Source organism: Haplochromis burtoni, unplaced genomic scaffold, assembly GCF_018398535.1.
Source record: "Haplochromis burtoni strain Fernald_Lab_line unplaced genomic scaffold, NCSU_Asbu1 Contig_116, whole genome shotgun sequence".
In the NCBI taxonomy this organism is placed as follows: Eukaryota; Metazoa; Chordata; class Actinopteri; order Cichliformes; family Cichlidae; genus Haplochromis; species Haplochromis burtoni.
Window position 1 is genome coordinate 1,838,729 of NW_024582477.1, and position 20,508 is coordinate 1,859,236.

Consider the following 20,508-nt stretch of genomic DNA (forward strand, 5'->3'; position numbering starts at 1 on the left):
TAACTCCTATCAAAATACTGTTTGAACCACGAGGATCTTTATGGGTCAGTTAGAAGGTACTCACTTCACTTGCATCTACACAGTTCAGAAAGGGTCCATAACTAACTGGACATCAACAAAAGTCACTTTTTCCTTTAATGTTCAGTTTGAATTCAAGCATGTCCTCTCCTCCATGTCTGCGTGTCTAAACGCTTTGAGTTTCAGTCGACGTGATTGGCTGATTAGACATTTGTTTTGGTGTGACATAAATTCATGACCAGAACCTGAGGATGCCCTACATTTTTAATTTTTTTTTACAAATACAAAGAGTCTAAATACAGCAAACCTCCTCAAACTGAAGCTGAGCCTTCGTTCAGAAATTAATTATTCACAACTTTATGTCAAACAAATTCCAAAAAAGGTTTGAACTGTTCTAACACTTAGATTATTATTATTATTATTTTTATGATGATTATAATTATTATAGTACTGCATAAAAAACAACAAACTGTTCAGATAGTAAAGTCCTTTATTAGGATAAACAGCAGACTGACAGGAAAGCTGCAAAGTAACTCAGTTTTAAAACAGTAGTTTGTGTTAAAGGCTCTGTTTGTACCCGAATCACAAAAATTAAAACATTACAGCTGTCCAAGCAACATCACGATTAAAAACGACCCAAAAGAAAACAAACCTCCAAGTAAAAAGTGAGTACTGGCTTTAAAACAAAGAAAAAGCATCCCTGCATCTTATGCAGTCTTAAAAAAACAAAAAAAAAAACAGCATATATAAAACATAGAACAGCATAGGTGCTTCAGCTTAAAAAAACAACAACAACAACAAACTTTAGATTTAGTATGTCTAGTAAAGTTTGCTCTAAACCTAAAAATGTGCATTTAAAATGATTTCTACAGTACACGTACTGTGCAGCATCAGATCCTCCTCCCCTGGATATCTGTTTTTGCAAGTTCTCTCCTCTGATCGGGTCTCTTGTTTTCACTGCAGCTCTTTTCGAATACTGCATTGGAGAAAGAAAAAAAAACCCACAATCAGACATGACAGCTCTAGGTTTTAGCTGCTGGCTGAATAAAGGCTGCAACCAGTGGTTATGATCATCACTGATCCGTCAACAATTTCAGTCTGAACACACGGTGCTCAGAGCTCAAGACCGAATCGATCACTGCCTGCATACTGGCCTTCAACCAAAGACACCCAAAAATCAATGAGACAACAAATACAAAGCAAACAAGACCCGACACTTATATTTACGATCTATCCAGCTCATGTGTCGGCTAATCATTGTAATTGTTTCAGTAATCGCTCACATTCAGACTCAATTAGTAAGCATCAAAATGAGGTATTTTAGGAAATGTTCACTTTTATAATATAAAATACCAACATCAAGTATCCAAATTGATAATAATATTTGCAACATGCAGTTTTATTTAAAGACATTAAAAAAAAGACATTATTCTGTGGTTGACAACAAAATGAACCGACTCCACCTGTACTTAATAAAACAGTGTAACTTTTGTAAATCAGCTGTAAAACTAACCACACCTATGAGCGCTATTTGGGGATTGCGCTCACACGCCATTTACTTGTTGCTGTTTAGTAATTTGTGCCCTTTATCGTCAATAAATTTAGAAAAATAATTTTACATCATATCAGTTTCTTGGGAAATCCAGTTTGTGATATTCAAAACAAAACAAAAAAATCCCAAACCACAGACTCACCTCTCCAAATACTCGTGCACGTTGTCGTGGCCGTTGTAGCGAGCCAAACCGACCAGAATACCGGTGGCACAGCGGCCCTCTTTCTTACGACACAGGCTGCAGTTGCACATCCCTCTGCAGATGGGACACGACCACGTCTACAAAGAAAAGATCCCAATTCTGTTTGTTCAGTTGGTCACTAATTGTCTGTTCTTCAGGCTCTGCGCTTCAGCACACTCTATTGGAAATGATTAAATAATTCATATAAATGGTCTCTGCTTTGATCTCAGTAATAAAGAATAAGTAACAAATTGTTGGTGAAAAATCTATAACCTTTCATCTCTTTGTTAGATTTTTGTTTGTTGAAGCTTCCTCGGTTTGCCCCCAGTCATACTGAACTCCTCCTCAACTTAAATCACAGCTCTCACTCAGATCTGAGCCACATGTGAGCTCCTTAGTGTAAGAACCAAGATCAATATGAAGCACAGCTGCCATAGAAACATCTCAGGCTGGACATTATGCGCTAACACAGATATTCCTCATCTCCATTCCCTCTCTATATATGTAAATGTACTTAAATTACAACTGATACTTAACAGCAATGATCATCAGCTAAAGGAAAACTTGATGTTAAAAAAAAAAAGCCTATACATGTGCAAAGCAGCATTTTTTCCTTAATATATTTTAGTCGAATTTACAACATTCTGTACCTTTTGTGCTCAGACTTTCCAGTAATTGCATTAAAGTTTCAGCAGGGGGCGCTCTCTGCCTTGTACATTAAGCTATGCATGTACCAACTGCTGTTCACTTCTAAGTTTAGTTTTATTTAAAAATTCCTGATGACAGAGGATTTTAAAGAGATTCAGAACATTGTCCACTATGTAAGACTTCCTCGAGCATCACATCGCTGTGCAGCGACGTTTTGTAAAAATAAATTTAAAAAAAATATTTAAGAATGCAATCACAACAACCAAAAGATTATTACTTATTCGAAAGACAAAAGAAACCACGATTGCCTGGGGTAGACTAACCCACAGTGAGAAACATGTGGTTTAGGACTAACCGGGTCTAGCAGCACGGTGCATACGTCCTCTCCATAGCGGTTCTTGAGGCACGGTCCACAGAACTGACCTTTGGCCCCCACACAGAAACCACTGCGACACACTGTCTTAGTGTCCAGAGTCTTCTGTCTGCACTGGTGACATGAGCTTCCCTGGAAGAGAACACACACACACACAGACACACACACACATACAGGGTGAAAAAAAATTGCTCCAACTCAGGAAACCTGAGAATACAACACACTGCTGCAGACTACCGTTAGCCCAAATCTGAGGACGGCCTGATGAGACTCACATTCTCCTTGTCCCAGATCTTGTCTTTGCTGCGGTACGCTATGTTGTCCAGGTCTTCTTTGGTGATCTCGTCGACCGACTTCACGCAATATTGACTCCTCTTGGAAGACTGGCTCCTTCTCTTTTTGTGTTTCTCACCAACATGGTCCTCGTCCACCTGCCAGGTTACATAAAAGTGAAATGCCACAAACAAACTGTATTCATCCTTACTGACTAAATATCAGTTTTATACATCAAATCCATAGCAGATGTTTTAGGAGTAATTGGTTTGGGGGGAAATGTGCACGCAGTACTCCACTGCAGAGCTCTCAAAACTAAACATCCAACAGAGTGTCATTATGACAATTTACTATGATATGCACGTCTGTGCTATCACACTAACTATAACTTGTACCAAGTCCAGATTAAAGACAAGGAAATTTTCAATAACCTGCTTGATCAAAAAGCCCTTTGTTTCCTGTTGAGTTCATCCATGCGTTTGTGTTGCTATATGTCAGCAGACAGTGTGCTGGGTGTTGTACCTCCACCAGTCTCTTGATGTCTACAGTACGGGGGCTTCGGACATGAACTGGCTCGCTCTTTTCCTCCACTGCAAAGTTCTCGGGAGGACGAGCCTTACGCGACGGGTTCCTCCTTTCTGACACCACGTCCGTTTCAGACTTGCGTTTCTTTGGCGTTGCCCTCTCTGACAGCCGTTTCTTCTTCTGCGGAAATAGAGCAAAGACAATGTTTGTCAGTAAAAACACAGTAGAGTCTGTAAAATAAATAAACAAAATAAACACAAAAGCATGAAAAAAACAAAACAAAAAAAACCACCTATAAAAATATTTTTACATTTTTAAGAGGTTCATGCCTCTTACTCAAACATACACACCAGTGTCCAGTTTTGCATTTGTTTTCTTGTTTAGTGTTATGTGTGTGTTTTTAAAGCCTACTTACAAGAACGGTTCATACTTCGGTACAGACATATACTTAGCAAGTATAGTCTTATTTCTACCTAGTTTGAATGCACCAAATATAAACTCTTCCGATACTTCCATCTATTTCTATGAGACTATATCTTTATAAGAATGTGTAGAATTTTAACCAACTGATGCTGGACATTTTCTGCTTTTTGATTGTAGTCTGAGTAGTATGGACCCATTAAATTTGACAGTGCTTTGGTTGCATGTAGTATAGGTTAAAAAAGAAAAATTACTGGTGGCTGCCAGTGCTACCCCTCAGCCTCCTACTACACACATCTATGGTATCCATTCAAAATAAGCGGGTTTCTACGCCGCCCAGCAGGGTGACAGCAATTCCCAATCAGCCTTTTACGGCTGAGGGTAAAAAGCTCCACGTAAACAGCGAGTGAGAGATTTTATTTACTGAAACACAGTTTTACAACCGCTGGTTATCATCAGACTGCAAGTCAGCCTTGTAATATTAGCTATTAGCTTTTTAAAATTTATCTATATTTGTAACAATGACCAGTATAATGTCATTATTGCATAAGGACACTGTCAGGAAGTCTTGACCTCAATACAACATTCGATGGGCTTCCAGATTGCTTCACTATTTTTATTTTTTTTGTCTATTTATGTTCCCATCACATGAAACTGCCACTTATACTCACCTGAGGAGTGGTGGGTGCTGTCAGGTCAGCCATCGTTGTACTCAGATCAGCAAACAACTTGGCCAGCTAACAAAAAACAAAACAAAACAAGCAAACAAAAAAACACCACCACATAATCAAGTTAAGAACTACTGACAAAGAAAAAGCTGTTGTATTATTGTAAATGTGTTGAGATGTCAGAATATGAAAGGGCAGGAAGGGTTCAATACCATGGCCTTGTTTTCTTGGATGTTCTTGTCTCGTTTCTTTAGGCTATGAGAGTCTTCATCCTCCTCCTTTTCTTCATCCTGTTTTTGCTTCACCTTCTGCCTTCCTCTGGATATCTGTGAGGGAGATTTTCCTTTGACTGGCTTTTTAACACTTTTCTCTTGTGTTTCCTTCTTGGGTGAAGACACTCTTTTGACAGGAAACCTGAGGAGAAAGTTTTCAAAAAAAGTCTCTATTCAGCAATCACAGATTTAGGGACAGTGACAAGGAGCCCAGTTTCACTCTAATCAAGTTACTTAAAAACAACAACTAAAAAACAACCCAAAACTTACTTAAACCACTTTTACACATGCACCTACCTCAGAGCTACTAAAAGACTCCTTCTCTTTGCTGGTGGGGCCTCCTCCTCATCGGAGTGGAAGCCTGTGTCTATGTCACTGTCCTCTTCTGAATCCACCACCTGCAGAAAACCAGAGAAAAAGAAAGCATGCAGGCTTCTGCTGTGGCTGTAACATTTTTGTGAAACAACACAGCGTTAGCAGTTTCATACTTTGGTCCTTAGTTGCTTGTTAAAGCGTCCTCTATCCTCTTCTTCCTCATCCTCACTGAAACCTTCAAAGTCCTCCTCACTGTCTGACTGGGTGAACAGATGAGCCAGCTCGGCAGTTATATACTTGGATTTGAAGCATGGAGCCTGTTGGCAGATATGTAAAGCACCATATTAAACAAGTTGCAGTCAACATTTTTCACCAGAGGGAGCTACTTCGCTATTAGTGGACAAGCTTCTCCACTATGTGAAAGGTGTGGTGAAAACAAGAGGCAACTTCCAGAGCTGTGAAATGAGGCCAAAATGCACATGTCAGTTCCTTTCATTGCCACTTGAGGCTGACTCCAAAAGCACGTCAATCCTGACAGACTCCTATGTGTGGTCCTCCACACAGTGCATTGCGGTTTGATTCGCCAGTCCCTTAATTTTCTGTGGCTAAGAATAATAATAATATTGATATTAATATGCATTTTCTATATATGATGTTTTTCTTTTCTTCTGAGAGATCTAACGGTGACCTGTTAGATCTGCTATTCTTTTGTTGTCTTCCTCTTGATTGTACACATTTCTTCTATTTGCCATTTATTCCTGTCGTCTTACGATTTATATCCTACTCCTCCTGCACATGCACTCCTCCATGTACAATGACAATAAAGGGCTATTCAATTCTATTGTATTCTAGATGCTCATATTTAACATGGTAAAAAATTTAAAATAATTCGATACAAGCCTATCACAAATATTTTTTTCTTCACACTTGACTCTGTATAATGTCAAAAAGGAAAAATCTGTGATAGTTTCTGGCACACATCTGTGGCTGAGTGTAGAAGTACCACCCACCTTCTGTTTGTGAGGGGTAGCCAATCAGAGTAAGCTGGCTCTAGGCAAGGTGAATGACTCTTTAACGCCCTACTTTTCACATACTTTGGGTGCCTACGTTTTGCCAGTGTAGGTCAAATAGAGAGAAGACACCAAAGCACTGATTGTGCAAAAAAAAAAAGGGAAAAAAAAGGAATCAGTATTTTTAAATTACATATGATATTTATGATTTCCAAATTTTTAATGGAGAAGTGGGCTTTACAATAGAAAAAACATCTCTCCACCATTACTGATAAAGTAAATATAAAAGAATCCGCCAGCTTAAATCAGATGTTATAGTAGCATCACTACTTCAAGATCAATTTTATAGGCAGCTTATCAAATGTAAAGTCTGTTTACAGGCATTTGTGTAGGGAAGAGGTTCAGATTTTACGTGCTGTAAATGAATCTGTCATCTAATGAGCTGTGTAAAACGTTGTCTCAGGAAAGCAGCTGATGTCCCAGTTGTTTGGCTAAACCACCCCTTTCAGCTTCAGCAAAGCTGACCTTTGACCTCGCAGAAAAACAAACCGGAACCCACCCATGAAGCCCCCCCATAAAAACAAAACTAAACCCAGCATCAGCTCATTTTTACCACAACCTTAAACTCAGAATGTACCTGAACACTAATCCGAAGCTGAGTACGTATCAAGTCGCTGGTTTGCCAGATGACATGTACAAAAGAAACCTTTGAACTAGCCTGTATATAATTCAGAAAACGAATCGTAACTTTAGTGATTCAGGCCGACCATGCCACCAATGTTAGCGGCTTTGGATCTCGTTTAGTGACTCGGCAGGACTTTTCTTTACCCTAAAATCCAACAGGCAAAAGAAAGCCACGCTTACACGAGATTTGCTCTACGACTTACCTTTGACGTGAGGGTCATTTTACTCTGTTTATAACCAGACTGTGGCATAACAATAACTTTTATCTTGTTACATGAGACTCGGCGATAGAGGTGTATTTAAAAACTAACCGCTAGAAAAGCCCGGCGAATGCAAACATGGGGGTTTTGTATTTGCTGATCTTTTGCTTAATTTATAGTTAAGTCCAACTGCTTAAACTTTAAGACTCCACTCACGGTCTTTATAACAAAACACAACGGTCTCACTCATTTGTAGGTTTTGGTAAAAAGGTTTATCTATGTTTTGAAGTAGTAGTATTTCTACTTTCCCCCATTACTCAAAATGGTCTAGTCCCGCTTTTCGCGCGAAAAACGACATGTGGGCGTGTCTATGTTTAGAGCCAGGGAAACCTTTGCCTGAAGGCAAGTTTCTTGTCGTTATGATAGGAGTTTCTTGCTGACTATATATTTAACGCAGTTCTATTTTCTGAAGTGGTGGAATATAAATGAATAACAATAACTTAAAGACAACAGGGAAATACAATGTTGAGGTGCTTTTCTTCTTGACTCTTATATTACTTCAGTTTTCTAGAATTATTAACTTTTTTTTTGCATTACTGAGGAAAACTAAAAGGATGGTGTTTGATGTAAACTTTGGACACGGAAAGAGGACAAGGAGACCAAAATCTGAAAATGATGTGGAAAAAAGGTCAGAAGATCAGGAACCCACTGAGGTTGACTTCGCTCTCGTCAAAATTCATGGACTCATGGACTGGTGGAGACTGATGAGGGGGTCTCGAAGAGGACCACGAACAAATCGGGCGCTGAGAGGGCTTTCTTCATCACAGAGAGGATGATGATGTTGTGAAGAAGCTCTAAGATCTGTCAGGTTCTCAGCTAAAGAAGCTGCCAGCTTCTTAGTTAGACAGTTAAACTAGTTGTTACTCATGTAACCTTCACTCATATTGTCTTGTTGCTACCTATTTTATAATGATTCAGAGACTGAGTTCATAGAAGACTTTGAATTAGCAATCTTTGTCCGTATATAGCACTCCAGGAGTCAAAACTTGTGCAGCACAAGACCTTCCAATAACATAAAACCTGTAATGTAAAATGTGGACTTGTCGATTGTCTTGTTGTTGTTGTTTATTAAATTTTCATGATATATATGATAACATCATAATACCATATGACAAGTACAGAGTATCTAACATGTTATTTGTCATGCAGGAATGGTTCAAACAACACCTTTCACAATGGATCTTAAAGTATTAATAAGACACCTGTTAATTAAAGCATCTGACATCAGCAGCATCACATTGACTTTTTCTTCTGCTGCCCTCAAGTGGCCACAAAGTAAATAACAGGTACTTATATTGCAGCTGTGAAGATTCAAACCACAAACATCTTTTCCTCTCAGGAGTGAGGAAACTCTTCTACATGGCTTAACCCCAAAAATAAATCACATTACAAGAATGCTGCTGTATGAAGCTTTGGAGTAGAAAGTACTTTGAGAGTTCAACTGAACAGAAAGGTGCTAAAAAAGTATCAGTCCAGTTCATTTAAGTGTCATTAGGCTGATTGTACAGACAAATGTGTGTTTGGATTCTGGCCACTCTGTTATGCACTGGTAACTTTGATCACATTTTCTATAGCAGGGTGTGTTAGAGACACTGGCTCTAATGTCCCCCATGCACTGATTTGCTGTTCTGTTCTACCCACTTAAACAGCCCAGGACTCAATAAATAAATTAAACAGGGGAAATAGAAGTTTGTGAGGTTTTACAGTACATGAATATATTTTTTAATAACAGTAAATGCACAGAAATAAATTGATTATGGCAGGCCATCTTACTGTCAATAAAAAAAACCTGAACCACCAAAACAAAATGAAACATTTTGTTTTCTTTGTTGATTTTAAACATGCTATGAGACGTTTGTATTGCAGTTAAAATCAGAGATTAACTGTGACGTGTGTGAAATGTGACATGATATTCAAATGTAAACTATAAATGTACTTTTAGAAACAAAGGCAGTAGAGTTTTAAGCACATTTTAAAGCTAAAATACATTTTAGGAAAGTCTGACCTTATAGAAAAGGTCAGAGGTCCAAAGTAACGTGGTATTTAGAATCCCCACATATCATTTTCTCACTGTCTCTATCCTGTCAATGCAAACAATGGCAGTATGAAACATAGTTTTAATAAAAAGGTCTATATAGAATTATTTCCACTTTGACCTCCAGATCAATCTATTAGGCTTCGTACGGGTGCTTGAAATCCTTGAAAATGCTTTAATATTAATACTATATTTTCAAGGTTTGTTAAGTGCTTGAATTTCAGATGTGGTGCTAAAAGGTGTTTGAAACTGTAACTTTATTTAATTCACCACAAATAACTATCTGATTGAATAGTTTTCTTATCAGAAAGAGAAATAAAATGAGTTGACAACACGGAGACTCCAGCAACACTTTAAAGTAATGAGAAACAAGTTTATTACGTGACCAGCTCGTACCGGCTTGTGGCCTTCATCAGGGTCATTGTAAAATGTGAAACAGTTTGTGTTTAAATAAAAGACAAGAAACTGAAATTTTTTCAAATGGACCAATCACACCTTCACAGATAAACCACCTGAACAATTGACATTTAAGAGGTGGTATTCGCTAATTGGTTAAGTCACAGTACAAATAGATTCTGGACACAAAAAATGCAAATAAGTTAATATAAAAAATAAAAAAGATAAAAATAAAAAGTTAATATGAGTACAAGAACATTAAAAGAGGGAGACAATACCAAAATCTAGTCAAAAACATACAAACACAAAAGGTACATTTCACAGAAACTCATTGATAGAAAAATCCTCATTCATGCCTCTCGGTTGTAAAGTCTTTAAACAAAATATCCAGAATGCTTCTCTTTTTATCTGATAAAATTAATATTACCACCTCTTTGACTGGGTTCAGTGGCTTCAATGCCTATAATTTCATTCAAAATCTGTTTATCATGAGTGCCTACACATTACACAACTTAAACATTATAAATGGCTTCAAGCTCACATTGAGGCCTGTGGGGCTCCATCCACCTGTTCTCCATGCCTGTCTTACTGTACACAGCGTTATTAGCATAAACACTTTAAAGGTGATAATTTAGGACTTCAACAATAATACAGACAGCATTATCGTTAAACATCTTACAGTTAGTTTTTATTATGAATGAACTTTAAAAAAACAAACAAACATCTGTCTCCTATTTTTTGAGTCACATAGTAAAGAAGCATCAATGTCTGATGAGAAGACTTATTAATTTGGCCTTACTGTGTATTATTGTGGTGTTTGGTGGAGTTTTGTTCTGTGGGGGTGTTTTTTTTTTTCTTGAGCGGAGATGAATATCTGTAACAAGTTGATTTGTTCACATTTGCACAACTTAATTTTTAGGAGAAATGTGTGTTTTGGGTTTGTACACTATATGCATGCAAGGCAACCTTTTCCTTTTGCAATATTTTATGTGGTGCATTTCTCTATGTTTTTACAAAAGGGGTAAAAAGGACATTAAGGAAAAATGATGAAGCATATCTTGCCTTTGGCTTCACCTGCACAATGGTGGTGCCAAGTTAGGTTTCCACGACAGAATTAGTTTCCCCTGCGTCGGGAGCACGCGCTGGGCTGTCCAAATCACGGACAAACAGTGTCCCACATTTTTGATTTTTTGTTCACAAACACTTCTTATAATGATTAACTCACCTGAAATTTTGGAGATGTTAGCTCTTTAAACTGCAAAGTTAAAGTGGGATACAAATAACATCAGGCTGATCCTGCCACAATTTGTCCCCCCGTCCACATCATGGACAAACAGTACTTCATAAGGGGAGCAAAGGGACCTGAAGAACAATTTCTCTCTATTCCTTTTAATATGACACCTTAGTATGACACTGAGATATTTGATTTATTTACACTTGCCATCATAACTGATCAGATATACAGTGGGTAAAATACATATTTGAACACGTCACCAATTCTCTAAGTAATTATATTTGTAAAGGTGTTATTGACATGAAATTGTCACCAGATGTCCTCGTCTGCTCAGTTTTCCCCAGTATCACTTGACATTTTTACACATAATTTATGGTTAATGTTTGATAATTAGCCTCTGTGTGGAAAAGCTGGGATAAGGGATTTAGGATAATGCCAAGGTATTCCTTTTCTGTCAGTCAATCTAATCGAGCCACAGGTGTGGGTGTGTTTTTCCACAGTGTAACTTTCCTTCACATTCATCAGGACCAGACTGAGCACACAGAGCCACAACCAGTGAGAAGTGGAAGACATTTTTATTGATGATTTAGGCCTTGATGTTTTCCTAGAGCTTGAACATTACTGAGAATATTGCAGAGACATGTTAACAGACTCTTATATGGCTTTCAGAGAGGGGGTTCATGTCATTGGACAACAGCTAATGTTCATTATTATCTCAACCTCGAAAGACTGTCAGTCCTCCCAGAGATGTGAGAAAACCTTAATTGAACTTTTTTTTTGATATATTCATTTTTCTCAGTTTTCTCAGTCTTATCAGTTGTTATTTACAGTTGTTGTTCCAAAAGGAACTGATTTGTGTTTCACCACATAAATCGGCTTTGCAAAGCATCAAAGTGTAATAAAATGTTATCATGTGTTTGTACACATCGTAGTTAAAAAAGTGCATTAATGTGTGTTTGGATAAAATAAACTACAACTGGACAACAAAAGGAGGAAGTATTTCTTTAGTGGTGACAATTAGTGAACTAATTTCATGGTTAACCATAACAAAGACGACAACGTGGCCTCTGTATGAGTGTTCTGATGTCAAAGCAAAAACAAATCACATAAATAAGTTATGGTGTATTTAAGATAAGATATGCACTAAAAACTACTAATGCCTGTCCCTGTTACTGTTTTGTGAAAGTTGATAAGTGTCATTAGGCCAACAGCGTTGTACAGATTCTGTCATTCAATGGTTACATACATACAGAAACAGTAGGAATACTTTATCAATTTAAAGCACAGATCAACAAAACTGACATAAAAGTTTACATTGTTATCTTTTTTGTGGAATCCCCATACATGTCAACATACCATGCCGTTGCTGAATTAGTATCTTGGATTAGTCTTTGCGTTTTAAACAAACAGATGAAAAACTGAGATAACATGGGCAGTCATTCCACTTCTTATGTGAGCTAAAGTTGTTTGTAGCACAGTGCTCTTTTCCTGCCAAGTTGTTTGGCTCGCCTGCATTCCAGTTAAAAAAGTCTACCACAGAGCCATCAGACCACATCCATCTGCCCTCTCTGTGAACATCACTGAGTCCAATCCAGGTGGGTCTCTGAGCAGGATCGAAGTTCCTGATCAAGGATCTGACAAAGTTATCTTCCTTCATGTTGTGGATGGACACCAGGTTGGCTCCCTGTGACAAACAGTGGAACTCTGCATCAGACCAGCTCATCGGTGTAGCTACATACTTATAGCAGCGGCCGTTGAAGCTCCACCAGAACGGGGGACAGTTTCCTCTCAGGAGCTGCACTGCTCGGTCATCTGAAAAAGACAGAAACAAGAAGAGGAAAAAGATCATGATTTGTTTTTTAGTGACAGAAGAAACCTGAAGAGACCTGGTGTCAGGCTGCTTTTCTGTATGTACTTCAGGGAATAGAAAGAAACATTACATATTAGCTTCTCTGCATCAGCTCCCTGCTAAATCCAGATTAAAATATAAAATCTTTCTCCTCACATACAAGGTATTAAATACTCTGTTCTGCTCTCAGACTGCTGGTTTACTTGTGGTTTTGAGGTTAATTAAAGTAGAATGGGAGGCAGAGCCTTTCACTTTAAGCCTCCTCTAATGTGTAATCAGCCAGTTTGGATTAAGGACACAGATAATCAATAATCTACTTTTAATATTAAGCTTTTCTTTTTGATGAGGCCTAAAGTTCCACCAGTCACAGCAAATGGCTGCTCCTGTCTGAGCCTGGTTCTGCTGGAGGTTTGAAACGTGGAACCAAATTAATGCATGTATCCCCAATTATACTAACACATATTTATCCTGAGCAAAACAAAACAAGAAACATGATAAAGGTGCATTTAAAATCTATTATTTGCTAAATAATATTAAAAAGACAAAAAAAAATGCACAAAAAAAGTTACCAAGTTGGAGCTTCACTTCATTTTCATCAGAAGGAGACTCAGAAGGAGCACCCAGAGCCAGACCGAGCAGGAAGAGGAGCAAGATCATGTTGGAGCTTTAAGTCTCAAAGTGTGATGAGGAGCTGCTGAAGCTTCTTTGTACAGGATGTTCAGATTTCTGCAGAGAGTTGGAGCTGCTTTCTTTTATAGCTGCCTGAGAGGGTGTTTTCACCCCACTCTAAACAATAACACTAAAAATGAGCCAGAAAAATACATCAAATTCCAATGAACTGAGCTGATGTGTAATTTATGTTTATGGTACCACAAAGCTATATCAGCATAATGATTAATCAAACAGGGTGAATCAGATCTCTAACAGGAAGGACCAAATAGAAACTCCTGAGCTGCTCCAGTAAACAAAGACAGATTGAACTCTCCCTCTCAGAAGGATCCTCTCTATGTAGTCAACCCAGACAGAGATATGTGACTCTGCTATAGCAGCCAGTAAAGTTGAAGTAAATACAAATTTTAAAATAAATTAAATAACATAATTTGGACCTTTGGTATATAGATGGATTTTTGAATACCATCCATCCATCCATTCGCTTCTGCTCATCCTTTTCAGGGTTGTGGGGGGGGCGGGGGGGCACTGGAGCCTATCCCAGCTGTCATAGGGCGAGAGGCGGGGTACACCCTGGACAGGTCGCCAGTCTGTCGCAGGGCTAACACACAGAGAGAGAGAGACAACCATTTGCACTCACATTCCCTCCTGCATTCACACTTATGGGCAATTTAGATTAGTCACTTAACCTATCCCCACAAACTGCATGATTTTTGAATACATTTAGTCTTCATCAAGCTTTTTGTGATCTCACAATGCTTTATATAGACATCAATGGATATCAATAAACTCATTTATTATTTGATTGCATATTGAATATCGCCTGACTGCCTCTGTGCAAGTATGCAAAAGGAGAGAGACAGAAATACTTACTTTTTACTCTACGCAGTAATTATAGTAATAGTAGTAAGTACACTAATAATGTTTTCATGCATTCAGATTGATACACACCTGTTGGATATGTGTGATATTTATCATGATATCAAACCAGCTGTTAAATCCTTGTCACAAAAGCTACATGTCATTAGAAAACTCTGGAAAATTGTGACATTAAGCAGCTTATAAATGTATTTATAAATGTTCTCCTTGACTTTCCTTTTATTAGTGAGCTTACTTCATTTCTAACACAAGGTCCAGGACAGACATATTATTTATTTATGAGATCATCATTGAGCTCTAAGTCTTGTTTTTGCAGGATTCAAGTGTGTTTTGGTAAAATTATCCACAACTCAAAGACATCACTTAACTACTTATTGACACGTGTTGAGCTCTGGCCTTTTCCAGAGAACTTCACTGTTTGTTTGTCTGAGTATTTATTGTTTTATTATATTATAAAATCACATCATGAACAAAATGCTAAACAGAATAGGTTACTATACCAGGAAGAGGAAATAGAAGTTTACAATCATTCTCAGTAAAAAAAACAACAACTGTCAAAACAAACCATGTGCACACTTTTTATTGCAGTGAACACATATACATGAAGTGATCGTGGGCGGCCTGTTCAGAGGCAGGTAGATAAACAATTAGAACCTTTGGTTTAGTAGATTTTTGTTTTTTATAGTATTGTAATTTGCAACTTTGAAACATATTTTTTAATTTTAACTATTGTCTCTCTTTTAATGTTTACAGTGTATGAAAGGAGCACCCCAGACAGATTGCTATTCTTAATTTATTTCTTTACTCTTCTTTTTTTGCAAACTCTATAAATGGCACAGAGTGAACATCATGACAAAAAGACTCAATATATACAATATAGAGACAGTGGAATACTGACAGGGAAACACAAAAGTTCTTTTCATTACATCTTATTAATATTAATCTGAATAATTGCAGAGTCCAAAAATTGACCTGGGCCATAACAGAAAGGGAACAGAGGGTTAAAAATTGTCCACATCTCAATGACATCACAAAGCATTTTTACTTTACTATGTATTAAACTGGGCTTTGGCACTTTCAGGAGAACTTCACTGTTTGTTTGTCTGAGTATTTATGGTTTTATTATATTACAAAGTCACATTATCAGCAAAAAGAAAAACAGAATAGGTTACTGTACCCGGAAGAAACAGAGGTTTACAAGCCTCTCCAGTAAAAAATACAAAACAAACTCTGTGCACAGCTTTTATAATTGTGAACACATAAATGAAGTGATTGTGGCCAGCCTAGACCTTTAGAGTCAATAAAAGCAAAGACCGTCTATTTAACTTCTTTTTTACTTTGCCACTTTGAAATATTTACTGTGCATACAAATATTTAAGCTCCCTTTTGTCTATTACATTTTTAAATTCACCAAAATGAAATCCCTGCAGTAAATAAACGTTTAAACTAAAAGCAGATCATAACCACTGCTGTGCCAGCTTGGCTGTCCTTTGGCACTCATGTGGGGGGTTTGCCTCACTTTCTATTCTAAAATGTGAAGTGCAGTCTTAAAGGTTTTTTCATCTCAACTTCCACCATATCCCTTTACTAAAGTTTCTTGAACATACACAAAGAGATGGAAAGATGAGAGGCTTTCAGCTAGGGAGTACGGAAAGAGGGCATGACCCTCAGTAGCTTCAAGTCTTAAAGGATCATTTAGAAGGAAACTGGGCCATAGTTAGAAACAGGTAGAAACCAACACAGTTAAACATCAAACATCTAAAAACTATGTGACCTTATGAGAATAATGTTCTTTTGGTTTTTCCTGCGACGTTTCCATTTCCGACGTTGCCATCGCATAACATGTAAACCTAGCATTCAGACAGGATTTTCTGAATGGACACACTGATTACAGTTTATGGATAGTGTTACTTTCTGTTAGTAACTTCACTGTAGCTTCACTGTTACACTTGTTTCCCTCTTATTCACACACATGTATTCTGTCTTGCTTCTGCTTTAAACCCTCTTCTCCTCAGAGCATACCCCCACCTCTCCAGGCCCTACTCCACCTGCTCCCTACTCTCACTACAGTTTACAATGTGATCTGCAAACATCACAGTCCGTAGAGCGTCCTGCCTGACCTCATCTACCAAATACGAAGGAGCAAAGAGACGATCTCTGATGTAATCACACGTCCACACTAATACCGCATACCTCGTGCTGTCTCTCTGTCCTTATAGATGTTCTGCACCACTCTCACATACTTGTCTGCCACTTCTGACTTCCTCATACAGTACCACAGTTTCTGTCTTGGCACTCTATCACATTCTGTCTCTAGATCCACCAAGACACAGTGAGCTGCACCGCAACTTCTGACCTCCTCTGTACTTCTCCATCAACACTCTCAAAGCAAACATTATCTGGTCTTTAAGTCTGACGTCATTAGCTTTTTCTGGGTCCAAACTCCGCTTCAGGTCCCAAAGTGAAACGAACACTGCAGGGTCACTGAGAGTTCCAAACTGTCTAAATTCATCTAATCTTTAATAAAATGATCAATGTGGCTGCTCTACAAGGTGTAACAAATAAGTTTAACATCCAGGCATTCGTGAAATCAGAATTTACGAAGTTTAACAGAGGGAGTTAGCTCACTAGTTTCCATCCATCCATCCATTTTCATCCGCTTTGTCCGGGGCCGGGTCGCGGGGGCAGCAGCCTAAGCAAAGAGGCCCATCTAAAGGTGATATACCATGTTATGACAGAGGGATTTCTAAAAAATTACAAAGTACAGCTCAGCCATCGCTTCCAACATAAATGAAGAAGTTGGACTAGCTGGTATATAACGATGTGCTACGTGATCACGGGCGAGTTGCGACACAGCTATGGTTAGCTGTATATAAACGCAGTGAAGCTGGAGGATGAACACTAACGTTTCTTCCACTCAATGAAAGTTAACGCGAGGGTTCCCGATGGTTAGAGACAAATGCAACCGGCAAACTTCAGTCAAGAGAACAATGAAGATAATCCATCCACAATACAAGGTTAGTCATTAATGCTGCATAGTAAGGTTTTAAAAACTAAGCAAACATGCTACCAATGAATAGTGGAAATAAGAGCCGAGAGAGGCAGATAGTGATCAGTTCTTCAGATTAAATAGATCAAGATACAAAGATTAAAACGTGTTAAAAACACAACAGCCTTAATACATGCAGAGTAGTTTGGACCTGGAAACAGGGTTCATACTGTCATGGACCTAACAACCTGATATCTGTAGTGCTTTTTCTTTGCATACTTCTGCTTTTCTTAAACTAGCTTCATAAACTATTTTTCATATCTTCATGGTATGGGTGATGAGCTTTATTCCCCTTTAGTTACTACAGGTCTGCACATCACCATTGTTGTTGAAAATCGGTACCAGTTTCTTCTTCATTTCCGAGGTATCCTCTCACTTTCCAAGACCGTGTTAAACATTCTGGTTAGTTAGTCCACTCCTCTCTGTATTATCATGGGTATGTTATCTGGACCAACTGCCTTTCCACTCTTCATCCTCTTCAAAGAGCAGACTAGAAACCCAACTTCAGGGTTAACGTTGGATTTTCTGTACTGAGAGGGTGTATCAGTGTTTACCAAGGTATATCGCCAAGCTAAACTATGTTTCAAATTTATTTTCCATTGATTCTTTCCTTGGTCTCATGTATAGGAATTTCTTTTACTTATGTATTAATCACATTATTTTATTGCATAATGCCTTGGTGCCACTGGATTTTAACATGTCTGACACTCATACTGTAAGACAAATGGTGGGGGTGTAGTAAGGAAGTTGGGGGAAGCAGACCACGCCACAGGAAGAGTCTTTTGTCTCTTTGAGGACTCTGGGAGGTAGCAAGGGAGTGTGAACCTTAAGGTGTGAAACAGCTGTGTACTGCCTTTTGTTCCTGAAGAAGGTATTTAACTGAGAGCCATGCTAGGCTCAGGGAGACTCTGCTGACCTGCCCCGCGGTCATGTAGGCTCTCCACAAGCTTGGTTTTCTGTTCTTTGTGTGTTTGGATTAAAGAATGTTAGCTACCGCTCGTCTGCAGGCTTTATTTAAATGGAAAACTTCCACAACACTCGGTACACTAAACACCACTAAGGCTGCAGCAGACGGGATGAAAAGCACAGCAAACATACTTTTTTTCTTTCTTTCTTTTTTTTTATTGCTAGTTGTTCATTACACATTTAGGAAAATCAAGGTCAATGGAATTTTGTCAGTGTCACACAAACATATAAAAGACATATAACAGAAACATTGAAGGTTAAATGTATATTTTTTTTTTGTTTTATGTTTTAGGACAGGTTATTCGTGTTGCACAAACAGAAGGAGAAATTACAGAACATGGGAAGTCATTCCACTTCTTTACATTTGAATAGTTCATGTGACCACAGTGTTCAATTCCCTTCCAGTTGTCTGGCTGTTGTGGATACCAGTGGACAAACCGAACTGCACAACCATCAGACCACATCCATCTGCCTTCTTTATGAAGGTCACTCAGACCAATCCATGTGATTCCCTCAGTGTGGTCAAAGTTCTTAATTAAGGTTCTGACAAAGTTCTCTTCCTCCCTGCTGTGGATAGAAACCAGGTTGGCTCCCTGTGACACACAGTAGAGCTCTGCATCAGCCCAGCTCATATGTGCGGCGACATATTTGTAGCAGCGGCCATTGAAGTTGTACCAGAACATGGGGCAGTTTCCATGCAGTAGTTGAACTCTGTGGTCATCTGAAGAAGACACAGACACAGTTAGGATCAAGTGAAAAAGTACGAGTTAAAGAGATCGTGTTTTTGCAGAAATAAAGCTGGTCAGCTCTGGTATTTCAAGGGTGACACCTGGTGACAGACTGTTTTCTTTGGTCTAGTTTTCAAGCCTTCACATCTTCATTGTTAAACCCCTGAACTATTCAGAGAAGATTGGTTACATGTCTGTCATTTACAGATCAATGCTACAAATAACTGCCACAGTGAAAGTTGAAATGACTGTTACTGTACATGGCTTCACTTTGTAAGAAGTCTATTATCTAACTTTAATCTTACTTATTTATGGTGCCAAAATGAAAGATGAAAGTCTGCCCATCAATGTGAAAGTTAAAATACACAGAGAAGAAAGTGGGGCTTATTATGGTTATTAGCAGGTCTTTATCATAACTCTATGATTTAGCAGAAACCATCTGGTATGGGAAGAAAAGAAATCCATATTATAATCCTACACTAATACTTTTTGGATAACACTACCTGCTGAAACAAAAAACATCAGAAACATAAGGAAAACATAGAATGGTTACGAAGTAAAACATAGAATGGTTACCAAGTTGGAGCTTCATTTTATTGCCATCAGACGGAGACTCAGAAGGAGCACCCAGAGCCGGACCAAACAAGAAGAGGAGCAAGATCATGTTGGAGCTTTAAGTCTCAAAGTGTGATGAGGAGCTGCTGAAGCTTCTTTGTACAGGATTCGAGGCTGCTTTCTTTTATAGCTGCCAGAGAGGGTGTTTTCACTGCTGATGTGACATCACTGGCCAGCTGGACCAAAATTATACACTGTAAACAACACTAAACATAAGCCAGAAAAAAAAACAAATTCCAAAGAGATTAACAAAGGTTGTTTGTTTTTTGTTGTGTAGCGTATATTTATTGTACAATAAAGGTGTTATATGCATGATGACTAATCAAACCTAACTGAGTAAACACAAGCCAGTAAAAAGGTAAAATTTCACACGTGCCTGTTTTTACTGTGCAATTATATTCTATTGTGTCATAAAAGGAATCGGTTACTAAAACAGATCAGACCAGAGCATCTACAGGAAGAGAAAAGAAAAAAACTCCTCAGCTCCTCTAGTAAACAGAGAGAGAACAAACTCCCCCGATGCAGCCCGATTTCTTTCTTTCTTTTTCTTTCTTAGAAAGAGAAGTAAATACAGTGTGAACTGCCAGCCATCTGAGATCTTCACAGACAGTGCTGTATGACTATGGAATTATATTTATGTCATAACAAGCACACAGCAAAAAATAATCTGAAAAAATAATTTCTGCTCATAATGAGAAGCATGCATCATTCCTAAGAAAAATGTAAATAGTTCTTTAGTCAGTTGAGTAAACTTAATTTGTAAACTTACATAAAAATATGACATGTGCTTATGTTGCTGGCTGTGAAACAGCTGTACACGTCTGGCTGCAGAGATCCACTCACTGTGGGTTCAGGAAACAATGAAACAATTACACTGTAAAACCCTCCA

At 38.2% G+C, this 20,508-nt stretch overlaps 3 protein-coding genes across 3 annotated transcripts; all 3 read right to left on the reverse strand.

The window, feature by feature from the left end:
* Positions 1–490: 490 nt before the first annotated feature.
* Positions 491–7,320, reverse strand: cdca7b (cell division cycle associated 7b). The gene is made up of 10 exons (XM_005928543.3): positions 7,143–7,320; positions 5,419–5,562; positions 5,228–5,328; positions 4,871–5,072; positions 4,662–4,727; positions 3,568–3,750; positions 3,048–3,203; positions 2,755–2,904; positions 1,713–1,849; positions 491–994 (listed from the first exon to the last, which is right to left on the reverse strand). The coding sequence occupies exons 1-10, from the start codon at positions 7,188–7,190 to the stop codon at positions 973–975; spliced, it is 1,209 nt and encodes a 402-aa protein (XP_005928605.1). The 5' UTR covers positions 7,191–7,320; the 3' UTR covers positions 491–972.
* A 4,142-nt stretch (positions 7,321–11,462) lies between these two features.
* On the reverse strand, positions 11,463–13,480 carry LOC121811781 (lactose-binding lectin l-2-like). The gene is made up of 2 exons (XM_042223659.1): positions 13,283–13,480; positions 11,463–12,676 (listed from the first exon to the last, which is right to left on the reverse strand). The coding sequence occupies exons 1-2, from the start codon at positions 13,368–13,370 to the stop codon at positions 12,249–12,251; spliced, it is 516 nt and encodes a 171-aa protein (XP_042079593.1). The 5' UTR covers positions 13,371–13,480; the 3' UTR covers positions 11,463–12,248.
* A 5,077-nt stretch (positions 13,481–18,557) lies between these two features.
* LOC121815003 (lactose-binding lectin l-2-like) lies at positions 18,558–19,685 on the reverse strand. Its single transcript, XM_042223655.1, has 2 exons — positions 19,581–19,685; positions 18,558–18,985 (listed from the first exon to the last, which is right to left on the reverse strand). Exons 1-2 carry the CDS (start codon positions 19,666–19,668, stop codon positions 18,558–18,560), a joined length of 516 nt encoding a protein of 171 aa, XP_042079589.1. The 5' UTR covers positions 19,669–19,685.
* Positions 19,686–20,508: the final 823 nt, after the last annotated feature.